This window comes from Nothobranchius furzeri, chromosome 4, assembly GCF_043380555.1.
Source record: "Nothobranchius furzeri strain GRZ-AD chromosome 4, NfurGRZ-RIMD1, whole genome shotgun sequence".
Taxonomy (NCBI): domain Eukaryota; kingdom Metazoa; phylum Chordata; class Actinopteri; order Cyprinodontiformes; family Nothobranchiidae; genus Nothobranchius; species Nothobranchius furzeri.
The window spans coordinates 13,072,283-13,086,590 of NC_091744.1; the positions used below are offsets into that span (position 1 = coordinate 13,072,283).

The window sequence follows — 14,308 nt, forward strand, 5'->3', positions numbered from 1 at the left end:
CTCTGCGAATTTCTTTACAAAAGCACAAAAACAAACCCCAAACCTGAAGTGTTTACATCACCTTCTAAAACGGAATGATGAGGATTAAAACAGAGCTGGTATGAAACTGTGGGTGACCTTGAGTGCTCCCGCCTTGTGCATGTCGATGATGTTGTCTTGCTCTCCGCACAACTCTGACAGGGCCATGGCAGAATAGTGATGGACCGAAGTGTCCTTCGACTCCTTTAAGAAATTCACCAACGGGACGGTGACTCCAGCCTCACCGAAGGCTGCAATATTTTGCTCAAAATGACAGGAGAGTCCGATTGCTTTGGCGACGTAGCGTCGAACCTTGTCATCATTCTGTAAGGAGCAGAATCAGTTAGCAGTAACATAAACATGTGCTCGGCTGTTGGGTCAAGTCTGTCGCAAATTTTCAGCTCAAGAGTAAACATTATTTGCCGTCTGCAGTGGTGTGTTCTCACCGTGTCAGTCAGCTTTGCCAGGGATGAAACAAGTCCCAGGTGAGAGAGACCTCCCAGGTTGTACTCGTCTTTGATGAGTTCAGAGACCAGACAGCAAATGCTCGCCTGCACCTCAATGTTGCTGCAGTTGTTGCTGGACTTCAATAAGTCAGCAATCAACAGTAAGAAACGTACACGGTTTCTTATTTTTCCCGCTGAACCCTACAATAAGAATTTGTAATTAGCAGGTGGTCAGTGGAAATGAATAGCGGAGCTGACTGAGAGGACAGCGGTATTAGGGGAAGGCAAACCCTACAGACCAGCACAATTATGTTTTTGGATCTGAGAGGTATCTTTGTCTGGTCCAACAGAACCAGTTTAGAAAAAAGACACCATGCCCACAGGAGATGCCTGAACCGTTCTCCCCATCATTACTACAATTCGCTCATCCGATGGAACCAAGACAGTATCCACCATTATATCTCTGCCTCCACTAACCTCTCAGTAGCTGCAGGCCGGACAGCGCAGTGAGGAAAGCTTCTGCCTTCACTATGAAACGTGATATTGGAAACACTACTGTACCTTTATGTTCTTGAGAAATGAAGAAAGAGTCCAAGCAGAACTAGCCTGAAGGTCTTCATCAGAGAATTTCAGATGTACGCACATCCGGTGGATTACATTAAACTGCTCCATGGTTCTGAAGGGAGACAGAAAACAAACTAAATCAACTCCTCCTGAAGCAACACAAGAGTTTAACTTCATTAAAGCAATCTAATTTATTTACTTTATTGTATTTTTCAGGAGAATCTCATCATTTTGTTGCACAAAGCTGGATTAAAAACTTACGTACGCTATTCAGCGCTGATTGGCTCGGTTAGAATTCTCACGGGGTGTGGGGTTATTTGAATAGGGGAGTTCCCAGACCCTTTCTCTGTGCAGAATTAAACAGAGGAGGAGCCTGGCAGGCTAGGCTACTATTGAGTACCGCTGGTATGGTATATTGTTTTTTTTAAGCAGTTCATAATTGTGAAAACACAAATAGTATTTCATGATTGTTATAACGTTTAAACCTTAGTTTCCTATCCTTAACTGGCAACACCAGAGAAACTGAAATTGCCGTAACCAAATCTGACCACAGGATATCACTATTACTCAGTTCTTACACAGTTCACCTTTAATAAGACACTATTAACATGTCGGTCCACACAGGTCTTCTGTATAATGCTCTAAAAACTAGAGTGAACAGAAACATGAACTTACGCCACGCTCTCCTCATCTATGGCACAGGCTCCCAACAGCTTGGCAACGTTCGCAGACAGCGCCCAGTCAACCTAAAAAGTGCACACATGTGTCGTCTACACAGTATTATACAGAGGATTTCATTTTAGGAGGACTTTTTAAATACCTCATAACTTTCCAGGGGCAGATCCATTATCAGCTTTAAGATCTCAGGTTGGAGGACAGCGGCCCGATTCTCTGGTGTTTGAACAAATTCTATCAGAGCTTTGGTGATATGAAACAGGACGTAGTCTGACTGAGGAGCATTCAGAAGAGCCACCAGAGTCTCCAGAGTGTTGCACTTCTGAAAGCTTTGGGAAAAGAACTATAATCAAATAAACCTGTTTTATTAATTCATTACATAAAATGACCAAAAATGGAGACAAAGTCAAGTCCCATTAATTCATCAAACTCTGGGGAAATTAATTTCCACATTTGATCCATCCCCATGGGGAGTGGTGAGCTGCAGCTGTGGCCCGCACTCAGGAACTATTTGGTGGTTCAAACCTCCAAATCCAACCCCTTAAAGCTGTTAAGGTCTATGGTGTGGCACAACCAGGATTTGAACTCCGATCTCCCAGTCCTAGAGCGGACACTACCACTAGGCCACTGAGAAGGTGAGAATGAAAGTTAAGAGAAGAAAAGAGTTAAACAGAATTTTTTTCTCAATTTTGGGCTAAAGGACAAAAAAATTCCTCCAAACCAAATCCTGTAGTTTATAAGGCGAAGCGGATTCAGTCTAATCTGAGACGCTCACAATAACTCCTACAGGTAAAAACAGAAGAATGTGATCAGCCTGTCTCATCTGTAACATTGTATCATGATTGAATCCAAATCATAATAAGAGTACAGAAGAATTGATGGATTCCGTGTACAGCATGGGTTTATTCCCACTGATAACAAGACCGACCAGAATAACATCTCACTGTGCAACTCTAATAGATAATATATTTACAAATATAATAGAAGAAAATATAAAAAGTGGGCTGTTAATCAACGATATAACTGACCATTTACCAGTCTTTGCGTCTTATAATTGCCACCATAAAGTGAACAACGATGGGCACAAGATTATGTACAAAAGAATAAGAACAGAGAGGACATTAAACTGTCTTGGAAATGAGCTCTTAAAACAAGATTGGAATATGGTATATGAACAAACAGAAGTTAACGAAGCGTATGAAGTATTTTTAAGAACATTTAACACATTACTTGATAAAAACTGCCCAGTAATTGAAATGCAACAGGAAACACAACTATGCAGGAAGACCATGGATGACTAAAGGACTACAAAATGCCAGCAAAAAAAAGAATACCCTATATCGAGAATTCATAACAAAAGAGAACAATAGAAACTGAAAGGAAGTATAAAGATTACAAAAATAAAATAACAAATATAATGAGATCATGTAAAAGAGAGTATGTCATTAAAAGGTTACAACATAATAAAGATAATACAAGAGATATATGGAAGGTATTAAACAGCATAATCAAAAATGAATCAAGGATTACCCTGGGTACTTTATGGAAGGGACAAGAAGCATTAATAATAGGAAGGAGATAGTAAATGGTTTTAATGAATTCTTTGTAAACACAGGACCAAAACTGGCAGAAGAAATAAAGGTTGATGGAATAGAAAGGGACACTGGTGAAAATATTGAAAGAAATAGAAGCTCAATGTTTTTGAGAGCAGTGGAAGAGAAAGAGATCTATGACATAGTTAGAGGACTTAAGAACAAAACCAGCACAGATTGGAATGATATTGATATGGTAACAGTAAAAACAGTCGTTGATGGTATTGTAAAACCATTAACATATATATTCAATTTGTCATATCAAAAAGGGGTTTTTCCACAAGACATGAAAGTTGCTGAAGTTATTGCCATTTACAAAACCGGTGAAAGGCATCATTTTACAAAATAGACCAGTGTCGATACTCTCCCAGTTCTCTAAGATACTGGAAAGACCGTTCATAAAAAGATATGACAGTTTTGTGGAAAAATATGAATTACTGACAGATAGCCAATTTGGGTTCAGAAGCAACAGATCAACAGCTTTGGCATTGATAGATTTAATGGAAAAGATAACGGACTGTATGGATAATAAGAGGTATGCACTCTGAGTTTTTTTAGACCTAAAAAAGGCGTTCAATACTGTTAATCATGAAATTCTATTAAAAAAATGGAAAGGTACGGGTTTAGGGGAATCGTTGGGGATTGGTCAAAAAGCTTTGTAGGGAATGGGAAACGATATATACAAATAAATGAATACAAAGGCCTTGAAGGAGGCAAGCAGCTCTGAGCTGTATTGTTTGGTATCGGCTTGTGAGTGGCTGAGCTAACTGGAGGTGTGGCCAGGACTCGGCTGTAGTCCAATTGAGCGCAGCCACGTCATGCAGTACCAGCAACATCACTGGGTATCTCTTAGCCATTAGCTACGGTTGGTTCAAATTCAGTGTAGTGCAGGGTTTTGAAGAGGGCGCAATTTAATAAATAATAAAATAATATGCACTAAAATGACATAATAATGACTACAAATATCTACAGCACTATTAGACATATTTAACTTAAAACACACCTTAATAAATGAATGTCAGCTATCCCAGTTAATGTCTTTGCTTTGCTAGTTAAAGTGCGTGTGGGGACTGGTGCTTACAAAGCCACGTTCTTTGTGCTGGCTGAGCACTTCCAAATAGCTCCAGTGACGGCAGTCAGGAGCTTCTTGTTCTCTGCTTTACCGAGCAGGGAAACCAGTGCCTGCAGGCCTTGGATCTTGCGCACCAGGTCACAGGTTTCCTTGTTATCTACAAACTACCAAGGAAAGAAGACAATGTTTCATCAACTCTGAAATAAATTTGGCATGGATCAGAGCACCTTAAAGTACCTTAAAGATTGAAGTGGCACAACAAAGTTGTAGCTCTTCATTGTTGGTCTGCAGGTTTTTGATAATATTCCTCATCAAATCTTTGGTCTGGATGGCAGACTTGCAGATTTCCTGTTGAAGCAAAAGATCACACCTTACATTACCTACTGCACAGATTTACATGGTAAAAATGGCTGTATCTTCGATTGCAATAGTTTAATTTTTGTTTTAAAAACAGTTTCACCAAACAGGTTTTATGGCACAGAAAGGGACGTGTGTCACTACTCTCACCTCTGAGGCAAATTCCTGCAGGAGTTTCATAACGGCAATTCGTATGTTCTCATGTGGAGACCTGACCAGGTGTCCAAGCAGAGGGATGATACCTGCTTCACAAATAGCCTTCTTGGTCTTGAGGCTCTTGCTCAAATTCCACAGCAGTGCAATAACGTTGTGGTCCAACTCCACGTCCTTCATTGGGTTTTCTTCTGTACTGCAGAAGCATTTCAGCAGCTTCACCTGATCAAAGAGATGTGTGAGTGGAAAGAAACTTAAAATAATGTTCAGGGAGAAACTGTGGACAGTGTTTAAGGAGGAAACCTTGGTTTAAGACAGTTCTAGATGGGAACAGGAAGCTGTTGGACACAATTGGAGGGAATTGCGGTTCTATTACCATCAGGTGTGGGAGGATTAAAACAACAGACATGCAGGAAGTCTTGGTGTTGGACCTGAAAAGTTTAGTGTGACGGTTTATCAGATTCCCAATCCATCATTTGTGATCACTGAGATAGAGAAAGCCGAAGTGGTCATGAATGTTCCTCTATGAGTAATCATCAGATTTGAAGCCAAGATAAATAAAACCATGAATGTCTGATCAAAGGCCACACTGTCCACAAACATAAAGCCTGGTTAGAAACAATAATAATGAATTTGTGTGACAACAGCAGCATTTTACGTCCTAAACTTAGAACAAGTCATATTTGAGCAATTTGAATGCCTACCTTGAATACCTAACAAAAAACGTAAGACTTAAAGGTGTACTCCATTACTTTGTTCTTTTTTGTACACAACTTAGTAAAAAATGGTTTTTTACCTTACATGTTTTGGCTAGTACTCTAGCCATCATCAGAGTTTGCCAGTGTTGGTGACGTCACTTCCAAACAGCCTCAGGGACAGCAGCAACAACGCCGGTGAACTCTGATGATGGCTAGAGTACTAGCCAAAACATGTAAGGTAAAAAACTATTTTTTGACTAAGTTGTGTAACAAAAAAGAACAAAGTAATGGATTATGATGTTACACACATAACTGATGAACAGAAGTGTATTAAAGGTGTCTGTTTGTTCTTGGAAAATGTCACTCAAGCAAGCTGCATTTTGAAAAAAAAGGTCTGACCCTCTTCTTCAGGCTCCCTGCTAGAGTCACAGAATGTGATGGTGACAACACCCGCTTGTGGCACAGACACAGCTCTGCTGAGCTGCTGACGTCAAAGCGTCCAGAAAAAACTCAGGACTGCTGGAGTAATCATATCCCAGCTTTTTTGTTAAGTTCAGAATTAGTTTAGCATTTTCTTTGGATAGCATGTCACTTTAAAATATAATAGAACATTTTTTTAATGACAAAAAAATTACATTTTTGATTATAAAATGAAAGGAAAGGGAAAAAGAAAATAAATAGGAACACTAAAATCTCAGGAACCTAAAGACCAGAACCAGGGTCTTGAAATGATCCCTGAAGTTAACTGGCAGCCAGTAAAGCTGGAGGAGAAGCGGGGTGATGTGGGTGTACTTTGACGATTTGATCAGAAGCCAAGCACAGTCATTCTGAACCACCATGACATCTCATGGAGCTCAAGGGAGATGTACAGTTGGATGTCATCTGCATAAAGATGGTAGGAGATTCCTTTAAATGAGCTCAGGGTGTTCTGAAGAGGAAGCAGATAGAGGAGGAAAAGTAGATGCCCCAGCACAGAACCTTGTGGGACACCATGGGTGAGGAAGGTGGTGACAGACCAATACTTCGAGACGGCCACTACACAACTGTACACAAGATCCCGAAGTACACTGACTTGTGGGCACACCATCAATATACCAATAATATACTGTAAGAAAGAAATCATTGTGTTTATTTTTTATTATTAATGCCACGACTGAAATAGGCTGTGATGTGACTAAAACCCCTGTCACTTCTATCCCAGTAAAGTTGCATAAGATGATAAAGTTTTCTCATGTGGGTTAGGGTCCACCCTAATGGTACTAGTGTTACATGAGAGGTCACTTTCACAGCTGTGTTCAGAAGGAAACTACAACCACAGCATTATGAAATACTTGAAGACTCACTTCTTTACGAAAACCATATCATGTGATTTTTTTTCTACATCGAAACGTAAACATTTTTGAACGACTACAGCTTAGAACAAAACTCACTGTAACACCAGTCAGTCGTGCATGGACAGAATTAACTGAAAATGTGGTTCTCCTCAATCTGAGATATTGTTTGGAAATGTGTCTGCTATGAATGTTGTACATTATATAACTCCACTGTGTAGTGTATACTCACCAGTTTGTCAATGCCACCATATTTCCAGAACATTTCTCTGGCCCTGTTGAACTGCAACACCTTACTGATAGTCTCAGCAGCTAGAACTTGGATCAGATGCACTCCTGAGTCAAGATTCTCCACCATGTAACGAAGGCCGCCCAGGTCCACGATGGCCTGGCACATATGGATGCTGTGACAGAGCTTTCCCAGCAGTCTCAGAGACCCGATCTAATCATAAAGCATTTAAGGAACAAAACATAAATACATAAGAATTGCATGGTGGTTTTACATTAAAGAAGCTGTTGTTTATGTGTGGAAAAAAAAGGCCTCCATCTGTGGTGAAAGAGAAGTATCTGGAAGCCAAAAGATCAATCATATTTCCACAGAAAGTAGACAAAACAGCTAGCACGTGGGTCACAAAGCACTCATGAATGATTAGAACCATGTGTCTCTGATCATCACCCAGGATGGGTTACAGCCACACACACACACACACACACACACACACACACACACATGTCCCCATAAAACAGGCTCTACTGGCAGACTGGTAGAGGATGAGTAGACTTTTACTTTAGAGAACTCAGATCCTTTAAAGGTGTGGAAGACTTGTTTAATCAATAAATTTGCAGTGGTCTCTAGTGGAATCCATGCCTTGTAAGTCATACTCTGGGGGGAAAAAAGCCCAGAAGCTCCTGTTTCAGCATGGAGAAGTCAGAAGCCATGAGGAGAGAGTGGCAGGAACTGGAGTCTTATTAACCCACCTTGCCTGCTGGTGGTGGTCGGAGGGACTGATGGCACCTGTGTACGGCAGACTCGCCTCTGTCAGTGCGCCTCAGGGCAGCTGTGGCCACAATGTAGCTCATCACCACCAAGGTGAATGTGTGCGTGAATGGGTGAATGACTAATTGTGTGCACCTTGGGGGGTTCTAGGACTCTAGAAGGGGCTATATCAATTACAGGCCATTTATTTCATGAAATATTTGGACATCTCGCCTCTGATTGGCTAAAAACAACGTGACTCTCCTGGCTCCGTTTGCTCTGCATCACTGATGTTTGATCTCCACAAATAACACAAGTCTGGAGGAGCTTCTGCCGTGTGGTGGAGTTGATAATGCTAATGGATAGCTTCTGTTGAGACATTCTCTACTCTTTCCTGGACACAACAGCCTACCCTGTTGAGAGTCAAGATGGACGAGTCCATGAATGCTAAATGACAGTGAAACTTAGGTCTGTCAGCCTTTTCAAATCCTAGAGTTTCGCCGTCGAGAATATTTTCTTGTGCAGCCTGTGTGAAAAACTCTGAGGGACTGATTATAATCAGAAATCATCATTAAAAATGTTTTTTTAAGTGTTTCACACGTTTAATGTGTACAGTAAAATGCTTTAGATCTTTAACCCTCCCACTGTCCTAATGGGTGACCCCATAAGGAAAGGACCTTTGAGCAGGATTGATGGTTTATCCCTTGAGGTTCACGTGGCAGGGGTGAGGTGGTGCTCACTCCTCACCCCTGCCTCATGGACCCAAGGGATAAACCATCAACCCTGCTTAATGGTCAACTTTCCTCATGGGGTCACCCATTAGGACAGTGGGAGGGTTAATTAGTCTGTTGATGCAGGTGCTCTTTACTGGGCTGTGATCTGCTGGGGGGTAAGTACCAGATAAATCACCGGACAAGAAGCTAGATGTGTTTGACTCTGAGACAGACAGACAGACAGACAGAAAGTCAGCGAACAAACTGTTGTCCATCATTGATAATCCATCCCACCCCCTCCTGACCATGTCACAGAGAGAGGACCTCTCTGTCCACCAGGAAGACACTTATGTAAGGGATGAATGATCCACTGTACATAACTAGTTGTGAAATTCTAGAATATTCTATCAGTGCCTTCTATATAAAACAACATCAATTGCACAACTTTCTTTAAATCTTTATGACCTTTTACTATATTTGCAGTTAGTTTTACTTGCATGTCTAAATTATTTGAGAATGACACATAATAAGATGGCCGAGCAAGGTGTGGAGCAAGGGGCATCTGCTCTGAGTTCTAATCAGCCTCGCATGAAACAGCAAATTTATAAGACTGTCGACAGCAAGCTCATTGTGCAGGATGAGCTTCTCAATTTCTTATCTATCAAGGAAAAGACAATGTGCCAGTGAGGCAGAGTGAGCATCCTGTCAGTGTCCCGATTGATCATGCACCCTGGCTACTTGGCCAAAGGGATGTCCCTTTGGCTGACTGGTAAGTGCGCATGACTCTCACCCGCGAGCCTGGGGATCGAATCCCGCCCGGGCCCTCGTTTCTCCACCTTGCCACATTTGGCGTTGTTGGCAGGATCGATGTAGTACTGTAGAGTATGTCCATGGATGTGAAGTTTGTGGCACCTTGCGCGGGAGCACGAGGACGTGCTTGTGAAAAGAGAGGGGAAGACGCGGCAGTTTGAGCGTCCTGTCAGTGTCCCGATTGATCATGCTACTTGGACAAGGGGATGTCCCTTTGGCTGACTGGTAAGCGTGCATGACTCTCACCCGGGAGTCTGGGGATCGAATCCCGCCCTGGCCCTCGTTTCTCCATCTTGCCACACCAAGATGAGCTTGTTGTTCTTGCTTCAAACCACTTCAACTCCCAGTGGATTGAGTCTTCAAGGAAGGTGCTGTTTAAACTGTGTCCTAACATAAAGCAATGCTATGTGGCCTTTAAGGGTAACCAAAAAGATGTAAATAACATCAAAAGCTGTTTGAAAGTCTTGAATGAGAGTGGTGAGGACATGCCACTTTTTGTCTCCCACTTCCTGGATGAGGTGCCGCCGGTGACATTCAACAGCTTGGACATCTTCTGTGCAGGATGGAACGGCTGCACAGCGAGATCTGCGCTCTTGGACAGGCAGATAAACTCCAAGCTGATGTCGGTGAGGATCTGCGTGCTGTCATTTCCACCACTGATCGCAGAGTTGCTGTGATGGAACAACATATTTTTGCCCCATGGAGGGGGACAGCTAAGCGTGGACACGTCAGCATCAGCAGGGGGAATCCCCAGCGCTGGTGCGCACACAGCTGACGTAGCTGCAATTGGAAAAACCTCCGGAGAGTTGGCAAGTTTCCAGGTTGAGAGCTTGGAACTGCTCATCTACACAGCGAAACAAGACGGCTGCCCGGGGGCGTTGGGTCTGCTGCCGAGAATAATAACGCAGAAGTTACTGTCGCTCCTCTTACTTCTCCTAAATGGAGTGAGGTGGTTAAAAAAGGTTGGAATAAGAGATGAGAGCAATGCGGCACGTTTAAAGCAGCGCAACAATAAAGCTGCGCGCAAGAGACCAGAGCCAATCTATGGCACTGGTGTGCAAAGTAAAATGTGAGCAGTTCGGAGTAAGCTTGTTCATGTCTTTGCCACCAAATTCCTTCCTGATCTTGATGCTGACACACTTAGTAATTATCTTAAAGAGAAACTTGGCCGTGAAGTTCGCTGTGAACGTCACTGGGAACACCAGATTTAGCTTTTAAAATCAGTGTGGAATGCGAGGATGTTTCCGAGGTGTACAACCCGGAGCTGTGGCCGGAAGGATCGCTGGTGCAGCGATACTACGAGCCTAGGAAAATTATAGGGCCTGCCGACATCACAGTGAAACAGGCTGCAGCGGAGTCCACTGGAGTAGCAACTGCATTATCTCATTAATGCAGGTTATCTCCTACAACTGTTGTGGTCTTCATGTTGGAAATACTGCTGCAGACAGAGCTCGGCATCTGGTTGTGGATAGCTTGCTGGAGAAATGTGAAATACTTTGCCTTCAGGAAACATTCTTGTCTAGACAGGACCTGGGGCAGCTGAATTCTGCTAATGACCATTTCCATGGAGCTGGAGATTCTACCGTGGATCTAACTTCGGGGATTGTGAAAGGACGGATAGCTGGGGGTGTGGCGATCTTATGGCATAAAAGGTTAGATTCAGTAATAAATGTTGTCAGGATTGGAGCTGATTGGTGTGTAGCTGTTCATTTAAAAGTAGGAAATAAGGAGGTTGTCATCTTGAATGTCTATACACCATTATAGTTTCTCCAGAATGAAGACTTATACTTGAATAGACTTGCTTTTATTAACTCTTTTATCCAGGAGCATCATTCCGCAGCTATTTGTGTGGTAAGTGACTTGAATGCCGACATCACATTGTGAGGATTTTGGCATACTGGTATTCTAATCAGACAATGCAAGTTAAATGGGACAATACCACATCAGCCCCCTTTGGTGTTAACAACGGGGTGCGTCAGGGAGGGCCACTGTCACCTGCTCTGTTCAATCTCTGCATTGGTTGATTTGTCAAATCAACTCAAGAAATGTAAAACCGGATGTATGATTGGTAACAATCTGATTAACCATCTCATATATGCTGATGACTTGGCCATCATTTCGCAAAGCAGTGCTGGTTTCCAGCAGCTGCTAAACACATGCTCTGAATATGGGCTGAAGTACGATGTGCAGTTTAATGCAAAAAAGTGTTGTGCTGATTTGTCGAACCAAAGGGGATAAGGATCTTTGTTTCCCAGACTTCTACTTGGTCGACAAGAAGATAAGTGTCAGTGACAAAGCTAAATATTTGGGTCACATCATCACAGATCAGCTCTGTGACGATGACGACATTTACCGGCAATGTCGCGCTTTGTATGCCCAAGCCAATATTTTAGTCAGGAAATTCCACATGTGTTCTGATAAGATAAAATCTCACCTTTTTAGAACCTACTGCACACCATTGTATACTGCACTTTTGTGGTGTAAGTATAGGAAAGCCAGCTTGCATAAGCTTAAAGTAGCATACAACACTGCATTTAGGACTCTGCTAGGGAAGCCTCGGTCCTGTAGAGCAAGTCTTTTATTGTGTATGTCAGGACCTTCCAAGCCATAATGAGGAATTTGATGTCCAGGTTTATCTTGCCACTGAAGAACTCTAAGAACAGACTTGTGCCGATGCTGGTTGATCCCCATTTTAGTGCAGAGCGTTACCAGTCGTCCATGCAGAGACACTGGTATGCACGTCTTTTATAATCTTTTGTATTGTTTATATTAGGGGTGCACCGATACCGGTATCGGTGCAGATGCCGATACGATACTGGTATCGGTATCGGTAAAAGTTAACCGATACCAGGAACCGATACCAACGCAGTTGCTTGAAAATGGCTTCACTGTAACTTGTCATTTCTGTTCACCTAATATTTTAGTTTTGTGATGATTTCTATTCATATATTATACTTTTTATCTACATCACAGTCTTTTCCTGTTGAAAGCAGAGAAGAAAATAAAATCTGTATTCCAAATCATTGCATTTTTTTGTGTGGTGGAAGTATAGGTATCGGTAATCGGTATCGGCGAATATTCAGATCAAAGCATCAGTATTGTATCAGTTTGGAAAAAAGTGGTATCGGTGCATCCCCAGTTTATATGTCTATTTTTTAATGTGGACCTTGAGTCCGATAATAAAGTTGATTGATTGATTGAATAATTGTCCCACAATGAGATCTGATTTCTGGCACACATGAGGTCAGCTCTGTTTAGGCCTGCAGTCCATCCAGGTCCATTTTACTCACCAGACAATTCTCTTCATCTAAATTCAACAGGTTAACAAGGACCTGTAGACCACCGGTGTCCAGAAAGAGCTTTTGGGATCTCTTATTTGTCCAGTCCAAGTCCGTTAGTTGAACCAACATGAGCTCAGTGGCTGTCGGGTCACCTGCCTAAAATTAAAATTCCACAAATGAGAAGAAACAATTAGAAAAGAATAAAGCAGAGATTTGATAAAGGGGGAGGATGCATTACTAACCCCTTTACTCCTGCCATTAACACAAGCTTTAACAACCGTTTAGCTTCGAGTGTTAAAACGATTTACTGATACTGCAGCACTAAAAACAAAAGCTATTAGATCTGAACTATGAGGGGAATAAACAGTCAGCCTTTGTTTGTATTGTTACTTCATGTGTGTTTAAGACCTGTGACCCAACAAATAACAACTGTGTAGAGTGGAAAAGTGAGTTTGTTTGGTTTAAACTCACCACATAGATCTCTGAACATTTAGGCTAAGAAGTTGTTCAGAACAGGTCTTACAGCCCTGTTGCCATAATAAAACATTTTAAAAATGACAAAGGGGTTCAAAATAATGCATGTGACAGTAATTGTCTGGGGAAAACAGACCAAAGGAACTCATTGAGTGTCAGTTTACAAAATGTCCAGAGTGGAAAAAGAAGAGCTGCTATAGAGGGATCTTTTGAGAAGTCAGTGTTTATGTTTCTTGCGTTACATCACTGGATTGTATGGCAAGAAACAACGTATTTTGCCTATAATTTGATTGTTTTGCATGTTTGAAGGAGGATTTAGCTAAGCAAATGTATCCTTCTAGCTGTGTGGTTGATTGTTCGGCCAGTGCTAGGCTTGATAACAAGTTTAATAGGAATTTGCTTTTTAAAAGACCGCGAAATGCGAAAGGGATGATAGTGAGAGCCTGTTTTTGAAAACATTTATGTTGTTTTCACGTTCTGATTCAGATGTCTTCATTATAATAATAAGTGAAAAAATAAATAAGGATACTGATTAATGAAGACTTACCCGGCTTTGCGGTTGCAGTGAGGATTTTTCCATTTTCTCACCCACAGGTGACGAATACACAGTGAATGATCATAATATAGGGAAACAATAATTAATGGTTTGGATGTATAAAGCGCTTTTCAAGACACCCAAGGTGCTTTCCATTATTCACACTCTCTCAAATTCACACACTGCTGATGTTGGTAAGCTACTATGTAGCCACAGCTGCCCTGGGGCAGTCTGACAGAGGCGAGGCTGCCATTTTGCGCCATCGGCCCCTCTGACCACCTCCAACAAAGGCAAGTCGGCTGAAGTCTCTTGTCCAAGGACGCAACAGCAGAAAACCCCTGGCGGGAGCTGGAATAGAGCCCTTGATCCCATGATCATGAGGCTATCCACTCTACCTTCTGAGCTACAGCTTCCCCAATTAGAGAAGCAGCTACTAAGCACTGGTCAGAGTGGATCAGTTCATGTGCCAACGCAACACTAGGGTCATGTGGGTCACTCTCCCTGCACCCGTCCCCCCTCTCTGCTGTCCACTCCTTGTTCCCTCCTCTCCATGATTTATGACAAGTTGTTGTTGTTATTGTTGTTGTTAGCCTCAAGGGCAACATGCCGATCA

The 14,308-nt window shown here is 42.2% G+C and overlaps 1 protein-coding gene across 1 annotated transcript in view; it reads right to left on the bottom strand.

The window, feature by feature from the left end:
* Nucleotides 1-14,308, bottom strand: part of LOC107374083 (outer dynein arm-docking complex subunit 2) — a 49,331-nt gene that overhangs the window by 6,200 nt on the left and 28,823 nt on the right. The window contains exons 3-12 of the mRNA XM_070550599.1: nt 12,696-12,842; nt 7,139-7,348; nt 4,875-5,099; nt 4,605-4,715; nt 4,377-4,531; nt 1,849-2,032; nt 1,704-1,774; nt 1,026-1,140; nt 465-665; nt 118-342 (exon numbers count right to left, since the gene is read on the bottom strand). Coding sequence (XP_070406700.1) covers nt 118-342; nt 465-665; nt 1,026-1,140; nt 1,704-1,774; nt 1,849-2,032; nt 4,377-4,531; nt 4,605-4,715; nt 4,875-5,099; nt 7,139-7,348; nt 12,696-12,842 — 1,644 coding nt within the window. The remainder of the gene's footprint in view (nt 1-117; nt 343-464; nt 666-1,025; nt 1,141-1,703; nt 1,775-1,848; nt 2,033-4,376; nt 4,532-4,604; nt 4,716-4,874; nt 5,100-7,138; nt 7,349-12,695; nt 12,843-14,308) is intronic.